The following is a 27837-nucleotide window of genomic DNA, read 5'->3' as shown; positions in this document are numbered from 1 at the left end:
GTGGATAGTTTCCTCTGGAGGGCTATTGTGTGTATCACTTCTGTGACCACCTCTGTACATGTCATTTGGAAAGCACCCTGTGAGTTTCTGTTGCACATTCCCCTCTAGGATAAGGACTAAGGCCTAAGGCCTAGACCAGGGGACAACGTTAGGAACCTCGTTATTGGGTAGTTCACATTGTTCACTGCAGTACAGTAACAAAGTTAATTGTATTTCTATATGTCTAATTTCTTGTTTGGTCTAGAACTTAGATGGGAGAGAGCCTTGAGGTTACTTATGATCTTTGAGTTTAGATATTTAAAGAATAAAGTCGTTAAATGAGACAGGGTTCAGAGGCATATTTAATTGACAGAAATAGAGCCATATTATTTTAGAAGTACTTTTTAATTGAAATGTTCTTGGAATCTCTGATGTTTAAAATTTAAGCAATGTGAGTATGAAAACACTACAGAAGCAGGGCCTACAAAGCCAGCCAGTTCACACTAGCTCAAGATCACGCATTTCCTCTTCTTTTTATTTTATTGTCTATTGGAGTTTAGTTGCTTCGCCACATTACGTTAGTCTCTGCTGTTCGGCAACACAGCAGAGTGAGTCAGCCCTCCATGTGCGTGCGCTCCCTCTCTGCCACCCCAGAGCGTTGCGTAGAGTCCCTGTGTTATGCAGCAGGTTCTTATTGGTTATCTGTTTCATCCGCCGTAATGTGCATATGTCAGCTCCAGTCCCCCAGTCCTTCTTACTCGTGACCAGACGAATGCAGGGCTGTTGGAGTAGACCTTTTCCACCAAAAGACAGAAGCGTATGCAGCTGCTAAGAGCTCCAGCACCGTGAAGGTAAGCATCACCACCAGGACACCCTGTAAATCAACACAGGGATGGTTGGTGCCCCAGCTCTTGTTCAGGAGACAAGCCTGCGAGAGAAGACTCTAATAGTGGAGAGAGGAAGAGACAGTGAGGACCATGTCCTCCTCTTTCCTGCTTTTTCTTTCGGATCTCTGAACCAAAGCAGGGAAATGAATAGCAAGGATTTCCACTCAAGACCTCGGTATTCCACACTCAGAGATGAGAGTCATCCTTCATTCACCTGTGCGTGTGTGAAAGTCGCTCAGTTGTGTTTGACTCCTGGCAACCCCATGCAGTCCATGGAATTCTCCAGGCCAGAATACTGGAATGGGGAGCCGTTCCCTTCTCCAGGGGATCTTCCCAACCCAGGGACTGAACCCAGGTCTCCCACGTTGCAGGCAGATTCTTTACCCGCTAAGCCACCTGGGAGTTCGCTCATTTACCTTTAGTTGCTCCTATTATTTTCTTTTTTTTTCTTGGGTGCTTTTGATTGCCATGCTGTTTCTAGGTGTGGGCTTGTTTTTATTCATCCTGCAACAATCTCAGTGCAGTCCTCAGTCTGAAATCTCATATCTTTCTTACATTCTGCAAAATTCTCGCTTACTTCTCTTGCATCCTCCCTGTCTACCGCGCTGTCCCACGAAGCTCCTATGAGATGTGTTGAACCTTCTCCCTTCACTGTCTTCCCTGTCTTTTAACTTCTTATTTATATTTTCTAAATTTTTATCTTAGTGTGTTCTGTTCTATGTGGTTTAATCAGACATATATGTTGTAGCTCCTATTTAACTGATGCTAAGTTCTTAATTTCAAATATTGTAATTTTCATTTCTAATCATACTATTTGGCTCTTTTTCAAATCCACTTTTTTTATTGTTGTTCATTGCCATATTCTTTCATTTTGGTTTTAATTCCTTTTTTAATATCTTTAATCATTTAAAATGTAGTTTCATTATAGCATTTTTTCAAATTATGATGTAATCTCCAACTCTCAGGTAACTAAATTTCATATTTGTCCCATTTTCTGCTATCCCTCATTTTTTCCCTTATGTTTTTCAAAATATTTTCATTCTTAGATAACTTCAGTGTGTGGGTGGTGATGATTGGAGGGTTCTTTGGTATGTGGGGGTCTCATAATTTGGACTTCTGGACATCTCTGTTGATGGAGAAGACTCTTGAGAGTCCCTTAGATTGCAAAGAGTCCATCCTAAAGGAAATCAAGCATGAACATTCATTGGGAGGACTGTTGTTGAAGCTAAAGCTCCAACACTTTGGCCACCTGATACAAAGAGCTGACTCGCTGGGAAAGACCCTGCTGCTGGGAGGGATTGACAGCACAAGGAGAAGGGGGCGGCAGAGCGTGAGGCAGTTAGACGGCGTCACTGACTCCAGGAGACCGTGGAGAGCAGAGGGGCCTGGCGTGCTGCAGTCCACGAGGTCGCAAAGAGTTGGACGTGCGTTAGCGACTGAACAACAGTAAGTCTTGATGGGAGTTGGGTTTGATTCTGATAGTACCTTAGGAGTTTCACAGATCCAGGGACAATTTTAAGTTAGTCATTTTATCCAAGGTTCCTCTATTTTATATGTAATTTTGGATTTGGGTACCCCACCTACTCAAGGCTTGGTGAGATGATTTCATCCTATAAACCTTTATGGAAGAGTTTCTGGAAGCTTCTTGAAATGCAGGACAGAGTTTTTTTCCTTATCTTATTTCTTAAATAGGCTAAATATTTAGTCTCAGCTCCTAACATTTTGCAGGGCACTCAGTGTGAGCTTCCTGCATCCACTGTGCCTAAAGAACCTCAAATCCTATCATGGGAATTAAAATTCCATGAGCCCAACCTCCAACACCTATGTTCCTGTCCTGGCCACCATGGTCTTCTGATCTCTGCTCCGGCTTTAATCTCCTTCTTAGTGTCTAGGATGTAAGCTTCCTGCCACCCTCCCTTCTTTCCTTCTTCCATCTCTCGACATATATTTTTAACTTTAAATTTGTTACTTTCCCCAGGTAATCTTTATGTTAATGAAGAAAGAGTGGACCTTTGAAGTCTGCCCAGTCTGCCGAGTTGCAGCTTCTCTGATGTTGCAAGTTCTCTTTGGCTCTAGTTACCTGAGAGTGGGAGGCAGTTTGAGCTGAGTTTTCGCTGAATTAAGCTCTGATTACCCAACGGGGGGAGAACGCTGCTCCCATACTCCATGCTTTGCCTGATTTCTCCCCTGCACCAGGGTGGTACTATCTGCTGGACTTCCTCAAGCTGATTTCCAACCAGATGAGTCTCCGTGCCCTTCTGCTTCCTCAAGCTCCTGGATCAAAGAAGATGCTTTTGGCAACCTCTGGGTCCCACAGGCAACCTTACAGAAGGCTGTGAGTTCAGAAGTGCGCACACATTCTCTGTGATTCAAGAGACAGATCCAAGGGAATGAGAGAGGTTGCCTTTGTTTCCTCAGCTCAGACAAGGGGGAGTCACAAAGGGAGTGGTCTTTCTCCTTAAAGGGCCAGAGTTTATGGTTTCCAAACTCTGAGCCTGCATGTAGAGGACTGACTAAGCCAAGATGGTCATAATCATCAGGTGGTGACCATCAAGTTTGGGGGAAAAGTGGCAAGAAGATGGTGCCCAGGGATGCTGGTGTTTCTGCTAAGAGTCAAATCCCTGGGTAAACCGTCTCTCATTGTCTGCAGCCCTGCTGGGCCAGTCTAGTAGTTAGGTGCTTGGGCTTAAGGTTCAAGTTCCATACCACCTTACCGTATGGTGCATTAATCCCAAATCAAATCAAGTTCAAATTAAAAGGAAATGTTTCTGTCCATGTTGGGGGGGGGGGCGGCGGTGGGAATGCCTGTTTGACAAAGGGGGCACTTTGAGGGCTGGAGCTATCGAGAATAGGGTATTTATTATTTAAGAAGGATGACCAAACGGATCGCCACGCACAGCCCTTCTTGATTCCCTGTTTTGACCTTGCACAGTGCTTCGCCTGTATTTTGCAGCCTGCTGACCAACCTCTTTCAACCATAATTTTTTGTCTTTCCTGTTTGCTTCCAGACATTCAAACCAACCGGGCTGCAGACTGCTGAAAAGTCAGAAATGTATGCAAAGCAGGGACACTGAGATTTCACATGACAGGAAGTGCAGTCCGAAACTACTTACTGTTAGGCCGACACTGGTCAGGAGACAGTCCTTGACTTCGTATATCGAATAATAGTACCTCGAATAAGGCAGTGAGGCTAGGGAATCCCTTCCGGAGTCACACTGCTGAGAGGCCGTCCTCAGAGCTACCAGGCTGTTAGCAAGCAGGATGAGGCCCGCTCCAGCAGCCAGAGAGCTCACTGCGCTGGAGATGAGGCTGCTCGTGGCCTGGAAGGGAAACTGTGCATCGGGACCTCGTCACGGACGCGGCGAGCGGCGCTGTTCACCCCCATCCACGGCGCTGCAGCGGGGCTTCCCTGCGTCTGTGTTCCTCCGACCTGTGTGTATTTTATTTACCCTGTAGGCCCTTCTCACTACCTGGCTTGTCACCTGATATAATCAGTAAAAGTTTGTTGAATGAGAAAACGTATGAACAATTCTTTCTTAGGGGAAGAGGTCTGGCTCCTTGACTCTGCAGGGCCTCCGAGATGGAGGAGGACCTACTCAGGCAGCTGCCAGGGTCCCCTTGACTTCCTCAGCAGCTTTAGCATCATTCTTTTGCTCTCAGGGCTTCTGGAATATGGCCTTTGGTCCCTCCTGGGAGGACCAGTCTATGACTCTCTTCCCATCAAGAAGCAGCTTCAGAGAAAAGGCAGAAACCAGCTGGAGAAGTTGGAATACCCATCTGGAGGCGGATCAGACCAATGAGAACCACATCTGTCACACCCTCTCCTGGGGCACATTCTACATCTTGGGGAAAAGGGCTTTCACAGGATATGATTCCTCCACAAAGATGAGCCAGGCTTGGTGTCAGGCTCCCAGCACACGCTCTTTTCTTTTTTAACATCACAGTGGGATACTGGCTATTGGGGAGCACGGTTGCCCTGTCCTCTTATTTCTGGCCCCGTAGCTGCAGGGCTTTGTGTGCTGAGTCCCTGAAGGGAGCGCAGACTGAATGGCAGAGTCTTTGCCCAGAGTTGCCAAGTGCAGGCACTGGAGCCCACATATCGTCTTGGGTCCCACATGGGGAGGCCACAGCATCTTAGGTCATCCCAGCTGTGGTTTGCCTTTTCAGTGAATTCAGGACACTTGGGAAACCACCTCTGAGAGCCACATGTTTCTCTTCCACATTCTGTAGATGAGAAAACTGTGAGCTGGAGAAGGAAGGAACTTTCTGAAGCACACGGAAGTGTCAGCGACAGAGCTGGGATGGAAGTAGAGGTCTCCTGACCCCAGTTCCAGAGCTCTGCCCCCACCCCGTGCTGTGAACTCCTCAGTCCATTGGTTCTGGGGTTAAGACGTTCAGCTTCAAGCTTCAGGAGCTTATACTGGCCTCATACACCGTCTGACGTGCCCTCATCCATAGCTAACCAGACTGTGGATCTTCCTTAGTCAGGATGTGGCTTCGCCCTAGGTCGTCTTTGTGGGTGTGTGGCTGTGGGGAGGGGAGCTTGCTATGGCGAGGATCAAAGACCTCAGCGCCTGCCTCCCCTCGCGCCCTCCTGACCTTGTCAGCAAAGCGGCTGCAGTCTGACAGCTCTTTCTGAGGGGGTGGAGGAGAGGCCACAGGACCTAAGCCCACACACCTCTGCCTCTAGGAAAGGATCTCCCTGTCCTAGGAAGGGTCTCTAGGCTCTAGCGAGATGGTCGTCTGTCCCCTTCAGGGCCAAGATAGCAAGTCATAAACAGCCCATGGTATATTCAAGATTTTCTACCATTTAAGCAAATGAGGTAAACCTCCTCCAAGCTTAGAATATGACACTGGAGAACTATTTTGTAGGGCAAAGAGCACACGTCTAGGAGGGAAGAGCCCAAATTCCCTCTGAAGAGTTAACTCCAAAGTTCCTTTTATTCCAGTCAGCTAAGAATCCATGGTTCTCATACTTACAAAAGGCTTACTTGATTTTTTTCCAGAGACAATTGAGAGGGTTCCAGTAATGGCAAACTGCTCAGAAAAGAGAGAAATGATCAGTTCAGTTGACTTAGAGAAATGTGACCACCATGTTACTCTCAGTCAATCAATGTGTGTGTTACTCTCAGTCAATCAGTGTGTGTGTGTGTGTGTGTGTACACATGCTGAGTTACTCAGTCATGTCCAACTCTTTGCAACCCCATGGGCCGTAAGCCGCCAGGCTCATCTGCCCGTGGAGCTTCCCAAACAAGAATACTGGAGTGAGTTGCCATTTCCTTCTCTGGGGGATCTTCCTGACCAGGAATCAAACCCTCGCCTCTTGTGTTTCCTGCACTGGCAGTCAGATTCTTTACCACTGAGCCACCTGGGAAGCCCCAACTCAATCAATACACAATGTAAATTCCCTGGGATCCATATGGAGAGAGACCCCTGATTTTCACCCCCAGGATGCCTCCATTGACTTTGAAGAATAGGCAGATGCACAGAGGAGCTGAATTTATGCTCATGGAAATCACTGGGAGCTGAGGAGGTCTGGGAAGGGGGCACACATGGACGGAGGAGAGTGTTGCTAGATTATGAGGTAGGAAGAGAGGAGGCTGAGAAAGACCATGACTTGAGGGCTTAGAAGGATAGGAGCAGCCACCCAAAGCACGAAGGAGACAGGCTCTAATGCACAAAGTGCAGAAACACATGGGCATCAAGCCATTGGTGGCAATAACCTGAGTTAGGCTGGGAGTTGAGGAAAATGGGAAGGGTCAGATGTGAAGAGTCTTTTATGTTAAGAGTATTTTAAAGCCCTGTAAGTCCACATTTGATCCCAGTGGTATTAAGGGTCCACTTGGTGGAGGGATAATGTTTTGAGAAGCTGAAACATGGGTTAAGCTGTGGTTTAAACTTGGGATCGGGTGGTCACAAACAAAGACAGTCAAGCATGAGTTAATTCTAGCTTTCATTAGAGAATGCAGGAGCCCAGACTGTGGGTTAGATAGCGGAGTCAAGGACAAACAGTGTTCTGGGGGCAGAAGCAGGGCTCCCCTGCCTCAATGCACGGTTTGTCCACACGAGGACTGTATCCATACAGAGGAGGCGCTGCGGTAAGTCTGTCTGCCCAGAACGTGCCTTTTTCTCCTCTGTCAGGATGCTGCATGGAGAAGAAGTGGCCTTTTCTGGGAGATGTGAGGAGGTCCTGGATAATCTCCAAGGAAAAGGATCTGCTGGGCCCTTTTCCATGAGCCGCTACATGGAAGGGATCAAAAAACTTTCTACCAGATGCTCAGGATTGCCTCTGACAATGTAGCAAGAGTGTTCTTGGTTCCCGTGAACCTTACCATTGTTAGTTTAATCCTTTGCAGATCTGTGGCATCTACCAGCAGTGCTCATTTTATTTAAGAAAAAATGAGCTTTTCACTTTCTGCTGACAGGTGGATTACTCTTAAACTGGAGGGATTCCAATGGCCTCACCAAAGGGCCAAAGAAGAATATGGAAGACCTGTCACTTTCTGGAAGTATGTCATGAAGCCAGGTAAGAAATGCTGTACCCGCATGCCCACTGTGTTACCGTATTGCCTCCTGCCCCAACCAGTCACTCCCTGGGAGGCTCACACCCTCTGCCGCTTTTCCTGAACTAGAGACACTTGATGTGCGATAGTAACAGAGGGAAGGTGGGGGAACTCAGCCTTCTCCTGCTTCTTGGAATTGAGTCATTCCATGACTTAGCACCCAGTTGGCATTTATAAAGCATATCCCCTCTTGGAGACCCCATTCTACTCACACACAGAGCTCCTAAAAATGGGTACCCAGACATCAGAATGGTGGAAATCGCTGGGCTGAGCTCGGAAGAATTGGGAACAGAAACCAAAATGACCCCCAAACTTGAAATCACCAGGAAACACAGGATCTGGATGGTCTGAAAGAAATAAGAGGGAAAACTGTAAAAACTTCCAGAGGACACTGTAAACAGATGAGAGCTATCATTGCATGCACATTGTGAATTCTAGAGAGTACAGAGTATCCGTCATCATCTGTAATTAAAAAGGAGTGGGGGAGTGTTACAAGGTGCCAATAGGCATTCTATTAGAGAAAGTCATATATAACTAACCTCTTTTACTTTTGATAGAATTATTAACCTAGCAAATCAGCGAGTGATATATGCATTTTTAACTTTATTTTGCAAAAGGTAGTTTACAGGTTTTTATTTGGTTTGGTTTGGTCTAGGGCAAATAGATAGGGAAAAATTTTCTAGACAATACTCCAGTTAGATGGCTATAGAAAGCAAATTTATCATGGGAATGTTAATAAAGGGCTCAATTTCAATTGAAGTAAAGTAGAGCAGAAAGTCTTTAGTGCCATAATTCATCTTATTCATCATTGGATTTTAATAATTATTAATACTTTTTAATGACACCAATGGTGGTGATAATAGTCTGTATTTATTGAACACTTTCTACATTTTAGCTATTCATCTTGTCTCACTTATAGATAAGAAAAATGAGGCACCAGAATTAAAATAACTTGTAAAAACCCATGCCAATGGCCAAATGGAAGAACCAGGTTTTTAGCCCTATTCATCTGATATTGAGCTTTACTCACTTTACTCACTGTTTAATATTTATTAAACACTGTTTTAAAACTCACTGTTTTAATATTTATTGACTATCCCAGATACCAGGGTAATAAAGCAAGTGAAAATCACTGTCACCAGATGTGTATTATGTCCTTTACTGATGAATTCCTTGGAAAGCAAAATGAGTTAAGAGCAGAGTATTAGGAAATGAACCCTCAGAAGTACTAAGGGTGTGATACAAGCTGTGTGTGGCCTTGTAGGCTCTTTTTACCAACTTTGCCATCATTCTTAGTAAAAAGGCAAGCCCACTGGGCAATTTTGAGCAAGGATAGTGCATGATCCAATTCACATTTTTAAAAGATCATTCTGTCTGCTGAGTTGAGAGTAGATCGTAAGGGAACAGAGCAGGGACATCTATAAAGAGGGTATTTCCATAATTCACATGTGAGATGATGCCAGCCTGGAGGAAGATGTGGATAACAGAGGTGGAGAGAAGTTCCGTCATTTGGTTCTAGATGTGTTGTGGAGATTAAACCTATGGGACTTGCCAATGGTGTGAATGTGGATTATGAAACAGGGATGAAGGGTGCCTCCAAGGGTCTCGGCTTGAGTATCTGAAGTGATGGAGTCAACACGGATTTAAAATTGGCAATACTGTATGAGGAGTGGGCTTGGGGCTGGAATATCAGGATTTCAGCCTGGGGCAGACTAGGGAGAGGTGTTGAGTAGATATCCAAGTGGAGATGTACATAGGCTTTTGGATATGTGAGTCTTAAGTTGGAAGAAGAGATCCTGGCAACAGATATAGCCTTTTTGTTCCAAGTTGCAAGTGAAGATAATATTTAAATCCCTATTACCAGGTGAGTTCCCCGTTGTAACAGATATGGAAAGAGTGGAGTCAAGGACTGAACAGTGGAGAACCCCAAATTTAGGATCAGCAAAATAGAAACATAAAAGGGACAATCCAGGAGAAAGGAGGAAAACCGTAAGAATTGATGTCCAAGAATAGAAGGAAAATGAAAGTCGCTCAGTTGTGTCTGACTCTTAGTGACCCCATGGACTATATAGTCCACGGAATTCTCCAGGCCAGAATACTGGAGCAGGTAGCCTTTCCCTTCTCTGAGGGATCTTCCTGACCCAGGGATCAAACCCAGTTCTCCCACATTGCAGGCAGATTCTTTACCAGCTGAGCTATCAGGGAAGCCCACCCGAGAATAAATACAGTATTTCAAGTAGGAGAGAGTGATCAGCTACAACAAACCTTTCTATTAGTTTGAGAAAATCAACACGAAAGACCTGGGAATTGGGTTAGCAGCATGGAGCAAAGGGGACAGATACCACCAGATGTGGCTCAAGAGAGAATATCATCCAAGAGTAATTAGAGACACTGACTTCCCACCATTAGGAAGTGCTCCTGGGAAGGTAAGGGGAGAATGCGGCATTAGCTGGAGGGTGTGTGAAGTTAAAAGTATTTGTTTCTGCTTTTTGTTTGTTTGTTTTCAAGATGGGGAGAAATTGCAGTAAGATTCTGCCCTCGTGGAAATGATTAAGAAAATTTTCAGAGAATTACTGGACAAATGATAAGGGTTGGAGTCTACCGCACCCAGGGAAGAATATATTAATTAGAAGGTGGGCATTTATTTTATTTTTAGCAATGGGGAGGAGATAAAGAATGTATGGGCACAGATGTGGATAATTACAGACGTGTAGCAGCTTACGGACGTTCTCACCGGATGGGCTCAATTTTCTTAGCATTTTAGGAAGCAAGGTAATCAGTGGAAAAGGAAGACTCTAGAGGTTTTGGGTGCGGGGGAGGGAAAGAATGTATGAAGTGGTTTTCTGGGGTCAGAGGAAAGTGAACGGATGAAAGAAATACCATGCATATTTTAGGCAGCTTTGACAGTCCGTTTGGACTTATGGTCATAAATAAGAAGTGATGTGTATGTGTGCATGTGAGTGTGTGTATGTTTTCAGGCATGGTTAGTCGCATGAATTCAAGTACAGATTAGGCAAATGGGCAGCATTAGAGTTAAATCAATGTCATAGATTTTTTTTCTGGAGAGTGTGCTATAAGGATATGAGGATGAGGTTGTTGAGGGCATCACAAGAGAGTGGACTATGGGGGTTGTGCCTGGGAGAGGAAGGCTCTGTGAAGAAGGGTTATTATCAATAAGTTTCAGCAAGGTTAAACAAAGAGTCAGTGGAAGTCGGAGGGAATGACCTTGAGAGATTAGAATTTGTAGCTGGAGTATGAGATTCTTGAAAAATAGACAATGATTGCGAAAGGTTGTTGCTGAGCCATGAAAGATGCTGGGATTCTTGGCCTCCAAAGGCGAGGAATTCGATCCATTTCCAGAGCTTTTGTGTGATTAAGATTTATTAAAGTATAAAAGCGATAGAGAAAGCTTCTGTCATAGACATCAGAAGGGGACAGAAAGGGTGCCCCCTGCTAGTTTTTAGCAAGAAGTTATATACCTATTAGCAGGTTGATAATTAGAGAAAGGAAATGTCTCAAACCTCAGAGAGTGGCACCAGGCCGCTCACCCACAACATGCATTCTGAGATAACACTGGCACCAGCAGGGTCATCCCAGGCCATAAGACAATTGACATGAATCTTGAAGAAAGGAAGGTTTCCAAGAAAATACACAGTCTCATTAACATAGCTTAAGAGAACATTTCCATGAGTAAAACATACTGGTTTGTTGAGCCCTAATCCGTTCTGAGTCTTAGGAAGACTTGAAGAAAGGCAGTCTAAGGTAAACACATAGTTCATTAACATAGCTTAAGAAAAACATTTCCATAAGAAAAACCGCATTGGCTAGCTCAAGGTTCCAGAACCTGAAGTTCAGGTGGAACCAGGTGTCATCATGGCAACACAGAATTTTAAAAGAAACCTCCTTTTAAATTTGTATAGAGAAGGGAAAAAAATCATACATATGTAGTTTGTTTCCTCCTGCTGCTTAAGAGAGATAAAAAATCGTCTGATTCTTGCAGCCTATTTCCTCCGTTTGGGGGCCGTAGCTCTCCCGCCTGTTACCTTCTCAGTTGGTTTCCTGCTGTTAGTATTGATAAGGTACAGGATAGGACTCAGGGAATGTTTGTCTAAGGAAGGTTGGACAAGATCCTTGGGGAGAAGAGGTCAAGGAACTAAGAGGGCACGGCACTGGGAAGGATCACAAACACAAATATTGAAATAGCAATGGCTTATGATAGAAACTCTACTGTATGGAGTGACAGGGACTGAACAGTCAAAATCTTAAAGAGGAAGAGTGAGTTACCTGGGAGAGTGAAAGAAGTGGGAAATCACTGAAATTTGTCTTTGTCTCTCCAATTCCTTCAAGGAATACGGGAATGGGGCTTAAAAAAAACAAACTGTTAAGTGTATAGTTCACTGATTAACTCATGTGTGTAAAATAGTAGCTGGCACATTGAAGGTGCTCAATAAATGATAGGTGAATGTGTGAATGAAAATCATATCTCTTATTGATATAATCTCTCATTGATATCTCTTACTGACTGCTGAAGCAAATGGTGAAATGTGTTTGTGATTCTAGGCTACCTGTAGGCTAGATTACAGGCTGCATGGGCAAAACAAGAAGGAGAAAGGCAAGTCAGCTCGGAACCAGCTATTTGAAAGAAGTAAATTAAGAGAGTGAATATTGGTAAATGATAGTATAATAATAAACATTAATTGGTTTTATTTTCAAGCAACACATTCATCAGACAGTTATCCTAAAGATGATCATGTTTCAAACTTTTCAGTATATCACTTACTGTTATTTTCTAAAACACTGATTATTCTTAGGTCTTTTAAACTAAACTCAATCTTCTTAAAATTTTATTCTATCAATTCTTAATTATTCCTAAGATTAGAATTACCTTTAACAAATACATTTTGAAGTTCATGACTGTCTATAATTGCTTGAAATAATTGTTCTCTTCCAGTGTTCAAAACACAAATAACATTTCAAAAATATCTTTTTCAGGTGAGAAACTGAAATTAGGATTTTTCAATTAATAAATGGAAAGGACAATTGCATTGTCTTTTGTTAAACGTTGGAGTGAATAACCTACGAGGATGACATGAGATTCTAGAGTAGAAGTTTTTAGAAATGAGAGGAAAAGATTGATGTAGAAGTCTCCATGAGAAGCAAGGAAGATGCTGCCTTCATTTCCATGCCTGGCAGTGAGTGTGTTCGTGGAAACTGGGCCCTTGGGAACAAGATTTCTGTTTGCACAAGCCCTCAGAAGAGGCTTTGAGAAAAAAAAAATTGAGAGATAAAGAATGTAATGCTGCTGTGCTGCGTGTGAGCCGTGTGTGCTCAGTCACTTGGTTGTGTCCGACTCTTTTGCAACCCCATGGACTGTAGCCCGCCAGGTTCCTCTGTCCATGAAACCTTCCAGTCAAGAATACTGGAGTGGGCTGCCATTTCCTTCTCCAGAGAATCTTCCTGACCCAAGGATCGAACCTGCGTGTCTGGCATCTCCTGCACCGGCAGGTGTCTTCTTTACCACTAGCGCCGCCTGGGAAGCACCATAATGCTGTCAACTAACCCCGATTCCGACTTTTGGCAGAGTTCCAAATCTGGGGATGAGTGGGAGTTAGGTCTCTAAAGGGAATATTAAGGAGCATGTGGGAATTAAGTCCTGAATATGAAGGATGGTGACCTAGGACACCTGGGTGTCTCATAGTTACTCCAGTAAACAGGGAGAAAATGAACAGTGAGATCACTCTAGATTCTCTCATTTCAAAATGTTTAAGAAATATGCTCAAAATAAAATCAAGTTGAATCATACTGAGTAAAATCAAATGGTTAAATCCTAAGTCTCTACTATACTAAAGATAAATTACAAGAGGCTTTATTGTGTAGATTTCTGGTGGAAAAGATCTAATTGTTTCAGTTGGTCTACAGAAGGGCCTGAGGCAGATGGAGCTCCATTTCATGTCCCAATAAGCCTGGAGTCAGGGGAAGAAAAGAAAGATTCTCCCAGGTCTATTGTAGATTGTGGTCTGAAAACATTCATAATATTTTCCCCAGGGTTCCCCTTGTAAGGAGATGGACTTACTCCAAGAACTGTGGCTTCTTTTGGCAGACCTTTTGGCAGGTTATCTTCTTTCTGGTAGACCTGTCCAGGCTTCTCTCTTTCGGAAATAACGACGCCCTTCAGAGTGAAGGCATTAAAGGCTCGGGTGGTCATGAGCTTGAGCGGTGATGGCATGGTGCTGGTGATGCTGGAAAAAGAAGTGAACCCAGTTGGGACCCAAGGTTTGACTTAAAGACAGGAAACCAGACTTTCCGGGAGCTTAAGATTTTTCCCAGTTGTCCAAGAGGTGACCTGTCCTTTAGGAGCAGAACTGAGGACGGGGAGCAGTAGCAAGCCCGCTGCAGTGCTTTCACTGTGGCCAGGAGGCGTGTCGCCGGGAGAAAGCGGGAAACATTTTGAAGAGTCGAAACAGCTCACAAGGAGCTTGCTTCGTACCCACTTCACTCTCCTTCCAGCCACCCCTAGTCTCACCCCTCTTCCTTACCCCTCTGCACCTCGGCTTCACCGTGGGACGTTCCCAACCACATCGCCCGGTATGGTATGGCCAGACCTCGCAGCAGCCAGGGGTCAGATCCGGGCCCTCTGCAGTGGAAGCACAGTCCTAACCACCAGGGAAGTGCCTCCCGTACTGTAATTTTATGCTACATCTATTCTTCCCAGTCTTCCGGCGAAGTCTTATTTTCTTTCCTTTAAGATGTTGATCAATCCTATTCCACATCCCTTTCAGCAAATGACTTATCTCACCTAGAACGGGGGCTTCCCCGGTGGTGCTGGTGGTAGGAAATCTGCCTATTTAATCGCTGGGTGGGGATGACCCCCTGGAGGGGAAAATGGCACCCAGTCCAGCTGTTCTTGCCAGAAGGAAACCCCGCGAACAGAGGAGCCCGGTGAGCTGTACAGAGTCCAGGGGGTCAAAAAGAGTCAGACACGCCTGGGGAGCAGCACCGGGAACAAGCCCCTTGTCTTTGTTAGTTTAATAATTGTCAGTGTGAGCGCTTCTTTAACTCCCGCTGAATTCTAGGCACTGGGCCGCAGTAGTTGTGATCCTTATAACAACTTAGGTGTTATTAAATCCACTTTACACGTTTAGAAACTTAGGGATAATAAGGTCAAGTGGTTTTCATTAAGTGAAATTGTCATGCAAGTACCTAGCCTGCCATCCCATAGCCAACGTAATTAGTACCAGCTTGTATTCACATAACTGGAAAGTGCACCAAGACCATCAGACCTGTGATTTTTCTCTCAGTACCACAGTCATCCTTGTTGTTCGCTTTCTTTCATCCTAACTGGCAGCTTCAGCGTGGACTCAAGGAGAGAGCTGCCTGCCGTCCACCGGCTCGGCAGCACGGCTGGCCCCTGGGGTGCTCCCAGACCTGTTCTCAGCACAACATTCTCTTTCTTTCAGGTCATACTTTGAATCAAGCCCCATGATTGTCTGCTGGGGCCACTCTTAGGAGCCAGTCTCTCAAGCTTCATTCATATTGTCACATAGTGCAGAATTTCCTTTTTTTAAGACTGTTCTTAGGGAAGGCTAAGTGTAGTAAGCCAGTCACATTGGACAAAAACTGCCTGATTCAACTTATATATGGTATCTAAAATAGTCAGACTCATAAAAGCCAGGACTAGAGTGGAGTGGTGGTTTCCAGGAAATGAGGAGTTGATATAAAATATGTATAACGTTTCAGTTATGCAAGATAAGCTCTGGAGATCTGCTGTACATCTTGCCTATAGATAACAATACTGTATTGTACATTTAAAATTCTCATACAAAGAGCTCATGTTCTGTGCTCTTAACACAATAAAAAATTAAAAAATAAAATTCAAAAGAAATTAAAAAAATTGACCTTCAACATAAAGATTTTTTAAAAAGTATTTGTAGTTCTGGATTCCTTCCTATATTTGTCAGTTCTCGTACCCAAGGGCTATAGCCTGTGCTTGGTTCTAAGCCTGAAACTAGGACTGGAATCCTAGTTGGTACCCTCTACCTCACTGTATTCTCATATACTATGTATGTTTATTTTCTTTTACTGCTTAAAATTTTTAGTTTTATACAGGTGTTGAGTTGGTTTATAATGTTGTGTTAGTTTCAGGTACAGCTGCTGGAGGCTCCTGGACGCTCCAGGGCAAGTCCGGGTCAGTCCCTTGTGGGGTCACTGCCCCTTTCTCCTGGGTCCTGGTGCACACGGTTCTGTCTGTGCCTCCAGGAGTCTGCTTCCGAGTCCTGTCTAAGTTCTGGCAGCTCTGTGGTGGGGTTAATGGCGACCTCCTCCAAGAGGGCTTATGCCATACCCAGGTCTGCGGCACCCAGAGCCCCTGCCCCTGCAGCAGGCCACTGCTGACCCGGACCTCCACAGGAGACGCTCAAACACAGTTACTGTTCAGTCCCATCACTTCATGGCAAATAGATGGGGAAACAGTGGAAACAGTGACAGACTTTATTTTCTTGGGCTCCAAAATCACTGCAGATGGTGACTGCAGCCATGAAATTAAAAGACGCTTACTCCTTGGAAAAAAGGAGATGGCAAACCTAGACAGAATATTAAAAAACAGAGACATTACTTTGCCAACAAACATCCATCTAGTCAAGGCTATGGTTTTTCCAGTGGTCATGTATGGATGTGAGAGTTGGACTGTAAAGAAAGCTGAGCACCGAAGAATGGATGCTTTTGAACTGTGGTGTTGGAGAAGACTCTTGAGAGTCCCTTGGACTGCGAGGAGATCCAACCAGTCCATCCTAAAGGAGATCAGTCCTGGGTGTTCATTGGAAGGACTGATGCTGAAGCTGAAACTCCAGTACTGTGCTGTGCTTAGTCGCTCAGTCATGTCCGACTCTTTGCGACCCCATGGATAGCAGCCTCCCAGGCTCCTCTGGTCCGTGGAATTCTCCAGGCCAGAATACTGGAGTGGGTTGCCATGCCCTTCTCCAGGGGATCTTCCCAACACAGGGATCGAACCCAGGTCTCCCGCATTGCAGGCCGATTCTTTACCAGCTGAACCTCCTGGGAAGCCCATTGTGAACAATTACCATTATGAGCAATGCTACAGTGAATATCTTTGCCCCTCTGTGGTGCCACGTCTATTCAATTACCTTCTGAGAGTAACATTTAAGAGTGTTTTTAAGGAGTTTAAGGCCACACTACTTCAATTTTGACACATATGGCTGGTTTTTAGGAAGAATTCTGTATCACCAAGATTCTTTATGACTTTGCAAGAAGGCTCCAGACTGATGCCATCGTCTCCAAGCTCCACTGTCTGAGAGAGCTCCTTTTTCCATCCACATTCATCAAGGGGAGATAAAGTTGTGGTAGCTCCCAACTTTGCAAAACACTTCTAAAGCCCAAACTTTGAAGACAAGTCACCGGTTGGAGGCCACCTGCTCTGCAAAGAGCAGTTTTCTCTCTTACAGAATTAGAATAAAGCAGTGGGGCTCCGTGCTCGGGATTCAATCTAACTGCACAGGGTTTATTGAGACCGTGTTCTGTTTAAGACTGACACACTAGGAAACGCAGAGAATTATAGGAAACCATCCCTCAACATCTTGAAGGAAACCTAAGGATCATTTCACTCCATCCTCTGATTTGGAAAGTAAATAAACAAAAACCTGGGAAGTCTTAGCAAGCCAGGCAGGGCGTCAGAGACAGAATGAGAATCCTATTCCTGGCTGCCCATTTAAAGGACGGCCCTGGCCCTGCAAATTCATGATCCAAGTCAAAAGAAAAAGTGAAAGTGTTAGTTGCTCAGTTGTGTCTGACTCATTGCAACCCCATGGACTGCAGCCTTCAGCTCATCTGTCCATTGAACTCTCCAGGCAAGAATACTGGAGTGGATTGCCATTCCCTTCTCCAGAGGAGCTTCCCGACCAGGAACCCGGGTCTCCTGCATTGCAGGCGGATTCTTTACCACCCAAGCCACCTGGAAAGCCCAAGCCAAGGTGCCTACCTGTCCCTGCAGCTCGGGCCTGTGTGCTGCGGCTGGTGGGGCAGCTGGGATCAGCGGGGCTCAGCCAGAACCTCCCACTGCTGTTCTGCCGTAGCGACCTTGCTGCTCTGCCCTCCCACTTCTGACACTTCCCATCCCTTCTTCAGAATAGCAGTACTTCCGATTACATAAGAAGTAATTTGCTCTACTTACAGACAATTGATGTGTGAAAAATACTTCTTCCTCTTTCTGAATTTCAAGGTCTGGGAAATAACACAAAGGGGAAGTAACACGTAAGAGAAAGAGCTTGTGAAGATATGTGAGATGAACAACACCAGTTAGAATCCATCTCCATTTTCCTTGGGTACATTCAGCTAATTCCTTTTAGCCTGAGTTTTCTTATCTGCTAAACTTTGGCCACCTGCTGTGAAGAGCTGACTCATTTGAAAAGACCCTGATGCTGGGAAAGATTGAAGGTGGGAGGAGAAGGGGACGACAGAGGATGAGATGGTTGGATGGCATCACCGACTCGATGGACTTGAGTTTGAGTAAAGTGCGGGAGTTGGTGATGGACGGGGAGGCCTGGCGTACTGCAGTCCATGGGGTCGCAAAGAGTCAGACGCGACTGAGTGACTGAACTGAACTGAAACGAGGGTTGTTGTTTAGCCATTAAATCATGTCCAACTCTTTTGCATCTCCATGAACTGTAGCCCACCAAGCTCCTCTGTCCATGGGATTTCCCAGGCAATAATACTGGAGTGGGTTGCCATTTCTTTCTTCAGGGGATCTTCCCAACCCAGGAATTGAACCTGTTTCTCCTGCATTGCAGGCGGATTCTTTACCACTGAGCCACCTGGGAAGGTAGACAATAATAATGTGGGTAGACAATATTAACTCCACTCTATGGCTGTTGGGAAAATTAGAGGGAAAGGACAGAAAGAGTTTACAGAATGTAGGCATTCCATAACTTGTGATAATAATGATATTAATTTTGAAAGCTGCTTGGAGAACAGGAGGAGAGGGGTTAGGATGACTCTGGGACATACAGCCAGTGACAACAGCTGACAGGAGGACGTGCTTCATGCTTTTTAACTTCCCCAGGGCTGACAAGGCTGTCCCCTGAGAGAGGAACAGGTCTCAGCCAGGAGGGTTGTAGGAAACTTGTAAAATGCTTGGGGGAAATTTTAGTCCACTTTTTTAATCACTTTAGTCCATTTAAAAAAAAAAAAAAAACACTCCAAATGAGGTGATACTGCTGAGGGAACTCACCCCAGATCACGGGTCAAGCCGGTGAAGAAGCAGGACAAGTCTTAGCAGAAGGCCCCGGCCGACACCTTGGCAACAGTCTGCCATTTTGTCAGCATCGTCTTCATCCGCATGACCAATGTCTCCCTCATCAAAGAAAACCCTCAAGGCCCAGGCTTTTCTCCAGGTCTGTGATCTGCTTTGAACGATTTGCCAAAGAAGAATCTCAGTCATCTGGGATACTCTCATCCTCCTTCTGAGTCTAAGTAGGAGTTTATAGGAATATCAGTTGGCTATCTCGTCAGTTTCCCCATATATTAAATGAGATACAACGTCTCCAGAGTTTGTACGATTGTCGTTCATAAAGCCGTGTTCATCTGTTTATTTTTCGTCCTTGACCGCGCCGAGTCTCTGCTGTGAGCGCAGGCTGCTGCTGGTGGCAGTGCTGGGGGTTCTCGTTGTAGTGGTGTCTCTGGTCGTGGCCCGTGGGCTCAAGAGTAGTACCTGTGACTCACAGGCTTAGCGGCTCCGTGGCATGTGGAATCTTCCCCGACCAGGAATCGAACCTGGGTCCACTGCATCGGTAGGTAGACCCCTAAGCTTTGGACTACCAGGGAAGTCCTGCAAAGTCACATATAAAGTGCCCAGCATCGAGTCTGACGTAGAGTAACATTGAGAAAAATCTGATTCCTTGTCCAGTATCTTGTCCCACCTCCTCTATAGAAAAGTGTATTTTATCCCTAGATTGATCTCTGGTCTCCATGGGGAATTTTTTTCTTTTTTAACATTTACTCTCTGATTCTCTTGTGTGTTGATTGGGACATACTCAGTCCTTTCACCACTTCCCGGTGCTCTGCACTGGCAAGCACCTCCTGGTGTTAAGTTTGCTCTAAAGGTGCAGTCTAGGGTTGGGCACGACTGAGCGACTGAACTGACTGCCTAGGCATTTAGCAATTTCCCACTCATCCCCTCCCTCTAGCCGGCAGTGAACCTAGTACAGGTGACATGCATCTCAGATGTCTACTGACCTTGGACGGAGGTGACTGAGATTCTTTTTCTCTCTAGAAATAGGGAATGCAGAGCCTACTGTCCAGGAGTGATTCCCCAGGGCATAGCTCACTGACCTCTTCGGAGTCTGACTTCGGTTACTGTCTCTGGACGCGTGCTAAGTCGTTTCAGTCTTGTCTGACACTCTGCGACCCCATGGACTGTAGCCCAGCAGGTTCCTCTGTCCGTGGGATTCTCCAGGCAAGAATACTGGAGTGGGTTGCCGTGCCTCATCCAGGGGATCTTCCCCACCCAGGGACTGAACTTGAGTCTCTTACATCTCCTGCATTGGCAGGCGGGCTCTTTACCAGTCACACCACCTGGGAAGCCCGGATGTTGACTCTACACAAAGGTTTTTCTCTGCTGCTTCTTAGAATCTCACATCATGACGGCAGAAGGAAAGTTAAAGGATCTTTACCCCAGCCTCACATTGGGAGATTTTCGTCTCCTGACTGTTAGCCTAAGTTATATCAGATATGTAACTTACTGCCAGCCGTGTGGTAGTTTGTGGAGTCTAAATCTGAATTCAGGTGATCAGGGCTCAGGGGCCAGACTCTAACTAGTCTGCTGGTCTCTCACTGCTGGGAACTTGCTTTCCTGATCCTCTTTTCTTTTTTTTAATATATATATTTATTAGGTGCTGTATTTCTTTTTTGTAATTTTTTAATGTTGACGTCTAGTTGATTAACAGTGTTGGTTAGTTTCAAGTGTACGGCAAAGTGATTCAGTCACGCGTGCGCACGTATCTGTTCTTTTCCAGATTCCTTTCTCATTTAGGTTATCATAGAATATTGAGTAGAGCTCCCTGTGCTATACAATAGGTCTTTGTTGGTTATCTACAGAATGATCTCTGTTCATTTCAAAGGCAAACCATTCAATATCACGGTAATCCAAGCCTCTGCCCCAACCAGTAATGCTGAAGAAGCTGAAGTTGAACGGTTCTATGAAGACCTACAGGGCCTTTTAGAACTAACACCCAAAAAAGATGTCCTTTTCATTATAGGGGACTGGAATGCAAAAGTAGGAAATCAAGAAACACCCGGAGTAATAGGCAAATTTGGCCTTGGAGTACAGAAAGAAGCAGGGCAAAGGCTAATAGAGTTTTGCCAAGAGAATGCACTGGTCATAGCAAACACCCTCTTCCAACAACACAAGAGAAGACTCTACACATGGACATCACCAGATGGTCAACACCGAAATCAGATTGATTATATTCTTTGCAGCCAAAGATGGAGAAACTCTATACAGTCAGCAAAAATAAGACCGGGAGCTGACTGTGGCTCAGATCATGAGCTCCTTATTGCCAAATTCAGACTTAAACTGAAGAAAGTAGGGAAAACCACTAGACCATTCAGGTATGACCTAAATCAAATCCCTTATGACTATACAGTGGAAGTGAGAAATAGATTTAAGGGACTAGATCTGATAGACAGAGAGCTTGATGAACTATGGACTGAGGTTTGTGACATTGTACAGGAGATAGGGATCAAGACAGTCCCCATGGAAAAGAAATGTAAAAAGGCAAAATGGCTGTCTGAGGAGGCCTTAAAAATTGCTCTGAAAAGAAGAAAAGTGAAAAGCAAAGGAGAAAAGGAAAGATATACCCATTTGAATGCAGAGTTCCAAAGAATAGCAAGGAGAGAGAAGAAAGCCTTCTCAGCAATCATTGCAAAGAAATAGAGGAAAACAACAGAATGGGAAAGACTAGAGATCTCTTCAGAAAATTAGAGATATCAAGGGAACATTTCAGGCAAAGATGGGTTTGATAAAGGACCAAAATGGTATGGACCTAACAGAAGCAGAAGAGATTAAGAAGAGGTGGCAAGAATACACAGAAGAACTATACAAAAAAGATCTTCATGACCCAGATAATCACGATGCTGTGATCACTCACCTAGAGCCAGACATCCTGGAATGTGAAGTCAAGTGGGCCTTAGAAAGCATCACTACGAACAAAGCTAGTAGATGTGATGGAATTCCAGTTGAGCTATTTCAAATCTTAAAAGATGATGCTGTGAAAGTGCTGCACTCAATATGCCAGAAAATTTGGAAAACTCAGCAGTGGCCACAGGACTGGAGAAGGTCAGTTTTCATTCCAATACCTATGAAAGGCAATCCGAAAGAATGCTCAAACTGCCACACAATTGCACTCATTTCACACGCTAGTAAAGTAATGCTCAAAATTCTCCAAGTCAGGCTTCAGCAATATGTGAACCGAGAACTTCCAGATGTTCAAGCTGGTTTAAAAAAGGCCGAGGAACCAGAGATCAAACTGCCAACAACTGCTGGATCATCGAAAAAGCAAGAGAATTCCAGAAAAACATCTATTTCTGCTTTCTTGACTATGTCAAAGCCTTTGACTGTGTGGATCACAATAAACTGTGGAAAATTCTGAAAGAGATGGGAATACCAGACCACCTGACCTGCCTCTTGAGAAACCTGTATGCAGGTCAGGAAGCAACAGTTAGAACTAAACATGGAACAACAGACTGGTCCCAAATAGGAAAAGGAGTACCTCAAGGCTGTATATTGTCACCCTGCTTATTTAACTTCTATGCAGAGTACATCATGAGAAACGCTGGGCTGGAAGAAGCACAAGCTGGAATCAAGATTGCCGGGAGGAATATCAATCACCTCAGATATGCAGATGATACCACCCTTATGGCAGAGAGTGAAGAGGAACTGAAAAGCCTCTTGATGAAAGTGAAAGAGGAGAGTGAAACAGTTGGCTTAAAGCTTAACACTCAGAAAACTAAGATCATGGTATCTGGTAATATCACCTCATGGGAAATAGATGGGGAGACAGTGGAAACAGTGTCAGACTTTTTTTGGGGGGGCGGTGGCTCCAAAATCACTGCAGATGGTGACTGCAGCCATGAAATTAAAAGGCACTTACTCCTTGGAAGGAAAGTTATGACCAACCTAGATAGCATATTAAAAAGCAGAGACATTACTTTGCCAACAAAGTTCTGTCTGGTCAAGGCTATGGTTTTTCCAGTGGTCATGTATGGATGCGAGAGTTGGACTGTGAAGAAAGCTGAGTGCCGAAAAATTGATGCTTTTGGAATGTGGTGTTGGAGAAGACTCTTGAGAGTCCCTTGGGCTGCAAGGAGATCCAACCAGTCCATCCTGAAGGAGATCAGTCCTGGGTGTTCATTGGAAGGACTGATGCTGAAGCTGAAACTCTAATACTTTGGCCCCCTCATGTGAAGAGCTGACTCTTTGGAAAAGACCCTGATGCTGGGAGGGATTGGAGGCAGGAGGAGAAGGGGACGACAGAGGATGAGATAGCTGGATGGCATCACCAACTCGATGGACAGGAGTCTGAGTAAACTCTGTGAGTTGGTGATGGACAGGGAGGCCTGGCGTGCTGCGATTCATGGGGTCACATAGAGTCGGACACGACTGAGCGACTAAATTGAACTGAGCATGTATATCTTGACTGGGACAGCTGAACTCAGTCCTTTTGTGAAAACTTTCCTTCCAAGTGAGATGTGAACAAATTGTTATTAGTAATGGCCTGGATCAACACAACCACTGGGACTGACTGTCCACTGGTGCAAAATCGGACAAAGAGTGAGACTGTCTCCGACGGTGACCAGGCTGAGCGCCCGCGCCGTTGGCACACGCGCGCCCAGACAGAGCAGGGGCACTGTGGAAGGCGGGGTGTCTTTTCACACCGCTCTCAGCAGCTCTGTCAGGCCATGGAACTTCACAGAAAACCTTCCCAAAGAGGTGTAGGGATACAGCAATCCTTCCAAGAAATTTCCAAATGGAAAAATAATGGACCTTGCTTTTCGTGCAACTAGTTTTTTTGAGTGCCTTTTCTGTGCTAGACTGTGTTCTACAGACTGAATGCTTGTGCTCCCCCAATTTACATGGTATTAGGAGGTGGAAGCTTTGGAAGGCCATCAGTTTTAGATGAAGCGATTAGTGTCCTTATAAACAGGAAGAGACCGAACTCTCTCTCTCTCTGCCATCGGAGGACACAAGAAGGTGGTACCTGCAAACCAAGAAGAGCGCTCTCTCCAGACACCAAATCTGCTGGCATCTTGACCTCGCACCTCCCAGCATCCAGAGTGTGGGAAACCTACACCTGTTGTTAATACCACACTGTCTGAGGTATTTTTTTTTATAGCAGTCCAAACTGAGAATGACAGGGTGCATCAATGGACCGAAACTGACAAAATCACCTGCCTTTGAAGATTTAGCTGAAAATGTTTGAAAAATTATGAAATGAAACATTGAAGACTTAATAAGTCTACTTCCTAAGTATTTTCTTAAACAAGCTGGTAGCAGTGAATAGATATGGGGCCATTTTACCATCACTTTGCAGATAATTATTAAAATACACTTGGAAGAATTGTATCTTTCATTTTTAAATATACAACACCTGTATTATGTCAGATTTTAATGGTATTTTAAAACCCAAAATTTGTTTGTCAGTGTTTCCTATCATTTTGGCCAGCAATTAATTTTGTGTATAAAAGGTAAATATCTCTAGGAAATAAAGCTGAATATGTCTCATTACAACTGATTCAACCTCCTAAAGCTGATAAATGATTATCAGCTATGCACAACAGGACTTCTTCTAAGCAACTCACATTTCCCACCCATAGTTTTAGTTTTCAGTCTTCTTACTCTGCATAAACAGTATGAAATGTCCTTCTTACACCCAGTTGACAAACTCCTGACTTTCCCTTCACTGAGTAATGAATTTCCTCTCTGGTTTGTTTCCTCTCTGGGTGCATGTATAAACACACAAACTCAGCTTTATTTATTTCTTTATTTTGGGTGCCCTGTAATGATATTTATTTGACTCTCTGACACACATGTCAAATCTTATGAGATAACGGGATTAAGATGTTTTGAAGCTTCTGATTCCACACGTGATTTGAGATTTTCAGTATTGGTTAAGGGTCTCCTGCACTGCAGGCTGATTTTTTTACCATCTGAGCCACCAGGGAAAAGTGGGCAAAATTTTAAAGACATTGTTATGAAATGTCACCTTCATTTTAAGTAAGTAATATGCAGACAAAATCACTTCACCTCCAACCAATTATAATCACATTTATTCTTGTCATTTGTCAACCAGGTGTATTGTTACAGATATTTATTTACTAAACTATAATGATTTTTTCATTTAAATTACATTTATTTGTGGTTACCTTTTATTGTAAAAAAAAAAAATACTGCATAAAAATGTACCACGGTGGTATTGGGTTTATTTTTAAATGTATGTATTAAATAGAAAAAAATGGGTTACTTAAAGTAAGTAAATAATATTACAACTGGTTTACAATTATGGCTCTTTAAGTATGGAATTTAGGGGTAGAACACTTTTTCTAAGACAGAGCCCTTGAAAATTCCCATTTTATTTTTAAGGAGTATCACACAGTGTTAAGGAATTTAATAGCTGAATTCCTAAAGCATGAATATAGGTAATATGAAGAACAGAAAAATAATATGCTGCTTTTTCTCCTATTTGGGTTTTCAGAATCTTTGCAACTTGTAACTGAATAAGCTGGGCTCACAGAATCCAAAGAAAACAACCTCATTCTTTCCCCACAACTGTCCTTCGTAAACCCCTCAGTGCGGTTCTCCTCAGCTGTCTGTAAAATCTAAGATAAGTTACTGTCAGCAAGTGGAGAATTCTCGTCACTTCAGCATTTAAATGCACTGTCTTATGCAAGAACAGAAAGTCGGGCATTTACAGGGAAGTTGGAGCTGCTTGAGACAGCTCCCATCATGGGGAGGAGAGAGTGGTTCTGTTTTTAACCATCGTCTCTAGCTTGCTGAGAGGGCTTTCCGGTCCTTGCAGCGTGCAGGGCAGGACGAGGACAGCTGAGGGGCAGGAAGAGTCCCCTGGACTGCCGCTTCCCTAGCTTGCCGTCCAGCTGGTAGAGCTGATGGCTTTGTGGCTCGGCGGCTGGGATTCCTTGGCTGTGCATCCTTTTATTCTAATCCACTTACTCAGCGCTCGCAACTCCTCCCACGTCCCACCCTGAGTGTCCATCGGCGTTTTCCAGCCTCTGTCTCTTCCAGGTCTTCTCCTCCTGATGTCCTCTTGGGGCAAAGTCTAAGACCACCCAGGCGTTGCCTCTCTCCCGTGGCTTGCCTGTGGCGGGAGGCTATCCCAGGACGACCTTCCTCTCCTGCTAAGTGGAGGCAGACAGCCCTGGGGTGGCTCTGATGGCCCCTGCCTCCTGGCGCTCGGGCCCTTTGGGGAAAGCTTCCCCCCGACTATGGACAGCGAGACCTGTGACTCGCTCTGAATAAGTAGAGAATGGCCAAGGGGTCAGGAGGTGTGTGCGCGGGGGTGCCTTATTTTATTACAGAGGACCGTAGCACCTGTCTTTCTGGCTTCTCTATTTTTATTTTTAATTATTTAGTTATTATTATTTATTATTATTAGTCACTGAATTAATAGTTTCACAGCCATCTTTATGTTTTAGTTTATTTTCGAGTGCGCCGCGTCTTCCTGGCTGTGCCCCGCTCGTTGCGGCAGCTGGGGCCCCCCACTCATCTCTGGCCTCTCGCTGTGCCGGCGTCTCCTGGTGCGGTCCTCGCGGCTTGCGGGCTCAGCAGTTGTGGCACATGGCCTTAGTTGCCCTGTGGCGTCTGGAACCTTCCCAGACCCGGGTCCCGACCCAGTCACCTGCATTAGTAGGCAGTTTCTTAACCCCTGACCCGCAAGGGAAGCCCCCGGGGTCTCTTCCTCTCCATGGCCGGCTCTGAGGAAGCAGGCAGCCGTGCTGGGGACCTCCATGTAGCAGGGAGCTGGGGACGCCTTTAGGTGTTGAGGGCGGCCTTAGCCAACAGCCTGCATAGACCGCCAGCGGGAACACGGGGCCCTTGGTCCTACAGCTACAAGGAACTGGATTCTGTCAACAACAGGGGAAGCTTGAGAGTGAATCCTTCTCCAGCCAAGCCTCAGTTGAGATCGAAACCCTGCCAACACCTTGTCTGCAGCCTTGTGAGATCTAGAAGCAGAGAAGCCTGTCAGCCACAGCCAGTTTCTTGTGCTGTTTCAAACCTCTAAGGCTGTGGCGATGGGTCCTGCAGCGATCGGAACAGACGTTGGCCATCAGAGTCAGAAGCCCCAGCCGTGGCCTGTTTTGGTTCCTCCCAGTGCGCTAGACTCACGTCCACGGCGACAATCTATGCTAGACCCCCACGTGATCCCGCGGCTGCCTGTCTCACGGAGCCCAGCCTTGAGGAGGGGTAAAGCCCCACAGAACTCCAGTACGTTTCTTCCAATGGAATTCTGCAGCAAAGTTTTCAGATGATATGTGTGTGAGTGCTAAGTCGCTTCAGTGGTGTCTGACTCTGCGGCCCTGGACTGTAGCCCTCCAGCCTCCTCTGTCCCTGGATTCTGCAGGCAAGAACAGTGGAGTGGGTTGCCATGACCTCCTCCAGGGGATCTTCCCGACCCAGAGAGCGAACCCTGGTCTCCTGTCTCTCCTGCTTTGGCAGGCGGGTCCTTTACCGCTAGCTCCACCTGGGAAGCCCTTTCAGAGAACAGTCTGTTTCTTATGACATTCTCTTGGTTCCTTCTCAGTCTTCAAATTTATTTTCTGGGCGAGTTGAGAAAACCACCTGGCTATTCTTTTGTAGTTTTTTCCTGGGTGAATGCATTTCATGTTGTAAATTGGGAGTGATTGTCAGTGGCAAGAACGGGGTGATGGAAGTGGCCTCCCCAGGTGCAGACCATAAGGAAGAACACAGTCTGGATAAGCTTTTAAACAGTAGCTCAACTGTCATCTACCCTTCATCATCCATGTGTAAGCAATTCTAAATACTGATAATAAAATACTGCAACTGTCATCTACCCTTCATCATCCATGTGTAAGCAATTCTAAATACTGATAATAAAATACTGCTCCAGAAAAGTCTAATCTGAAAATGGCCTGTTCCCGGGGCACAGCCATCCCACCGCCTGTGTTTGGTATGACGCTGTGTTATCTACTGTCTCTGGGCCTCAGATGAAACTGGGCAGAGCGTCCTTCCTACTTAAGTCCCCTTCCCCTCAGATGGACCATGAGTCACCAGCTTCACCGTGCCTTCCAAGGCGGGATCAGAGAAAACGGCCCTTCCTTTGCTGCCATCTGCTGGGCAGTTGTAAAAAGTACCCTGGACCCTGTAG

At 45.1% G+C, this 27837-nt stretch overlaps 1 protein-coding gene across 2 annotated transcripts; it reads right to left on the bottom strand.

The window, feature by feature from the left end:
- Positions 1 to 365: 365 nt before the first annotated feature.
- Positions 366 to 17576, bottom strand: LOC122701541 (membrane-spanning 4-domains subfamily A member 7-like). 2 transcript variants are annotated; one of them, XM_043914568.1, is made up of 6 exons: positions 17421 to 17576; positions 13503 to 13668; positions 7642 to 7776; positions 5847 to 5903; positions 3980 to 4186; positions 366 to 853 (listed from the first exon to the last, which is right to left on the bottom strand). In XM_043914568.1, the coding sequence occupies exons 2-6, from the start codon at positions 13653 to 13655 to the stop codon at positions 734 to 736; spliced, it is 672 nt and encodes a 223-aa protein (XP_043770503.1). In that variant the 5' UTR covers positions 13656 to 13668; positions 17421 to 17576; the 3' UTR covers positions 366 to 733. The 2 variants fall into 2 exon arrangements, with proteins under 2 accessions (XP_043770503.1, XP_043770513.1); XM_043914578.1 differs by lacking the exon at positions 17421 to 17576 and adding an exon at positions 13966 to 13986.
- Positions 17577 to 27837: the final 10261 nt, after the last annotated feature.

The sequence above is a fragment of the Cervus elaphus genome, chromosome 1 (assembly GCF_910594005.1).
Source record: "Cervus elaphus chromosome 1, mCerEla1.1, whole genome shotgun sequence".
Classification (NCBI taxonomy): domain Eukaryota; kingdom Metazoa; phylum Chordata; class Mammalia; order Artiodactyla; family Cervidae; genus Cervus; species Cervus elaphus.
The sequence above is the reverse complement of the archived record's forward strand: the minus strand, read 5'-3'. Positions and strand labels throughout refer to the sequence as shown.

Coding starts and splice junctions, on each gene's coding strand:
- LOC122701541 (XM_043914568.1), bottom strand. CDS start 13,655: ATGCCATCACCGCTCAAGCTCATGACCACCCGAGCCTTTAATGCCTTC. Junction 5,904..7,641: donor CATTTTTAGGAGCTCTGTGT/GTGAGTAGAATG, acceptor TTTTCTGAGCAG/TTTGCCATTACTGGAACCCT. Junction 854..3,979: donor TGACCAGTGTCGGCCTAACA/GTAAGTAGTTTC, acceptor GTTGATTTACAG/GGTGTCCTGGTGGTGATGCT.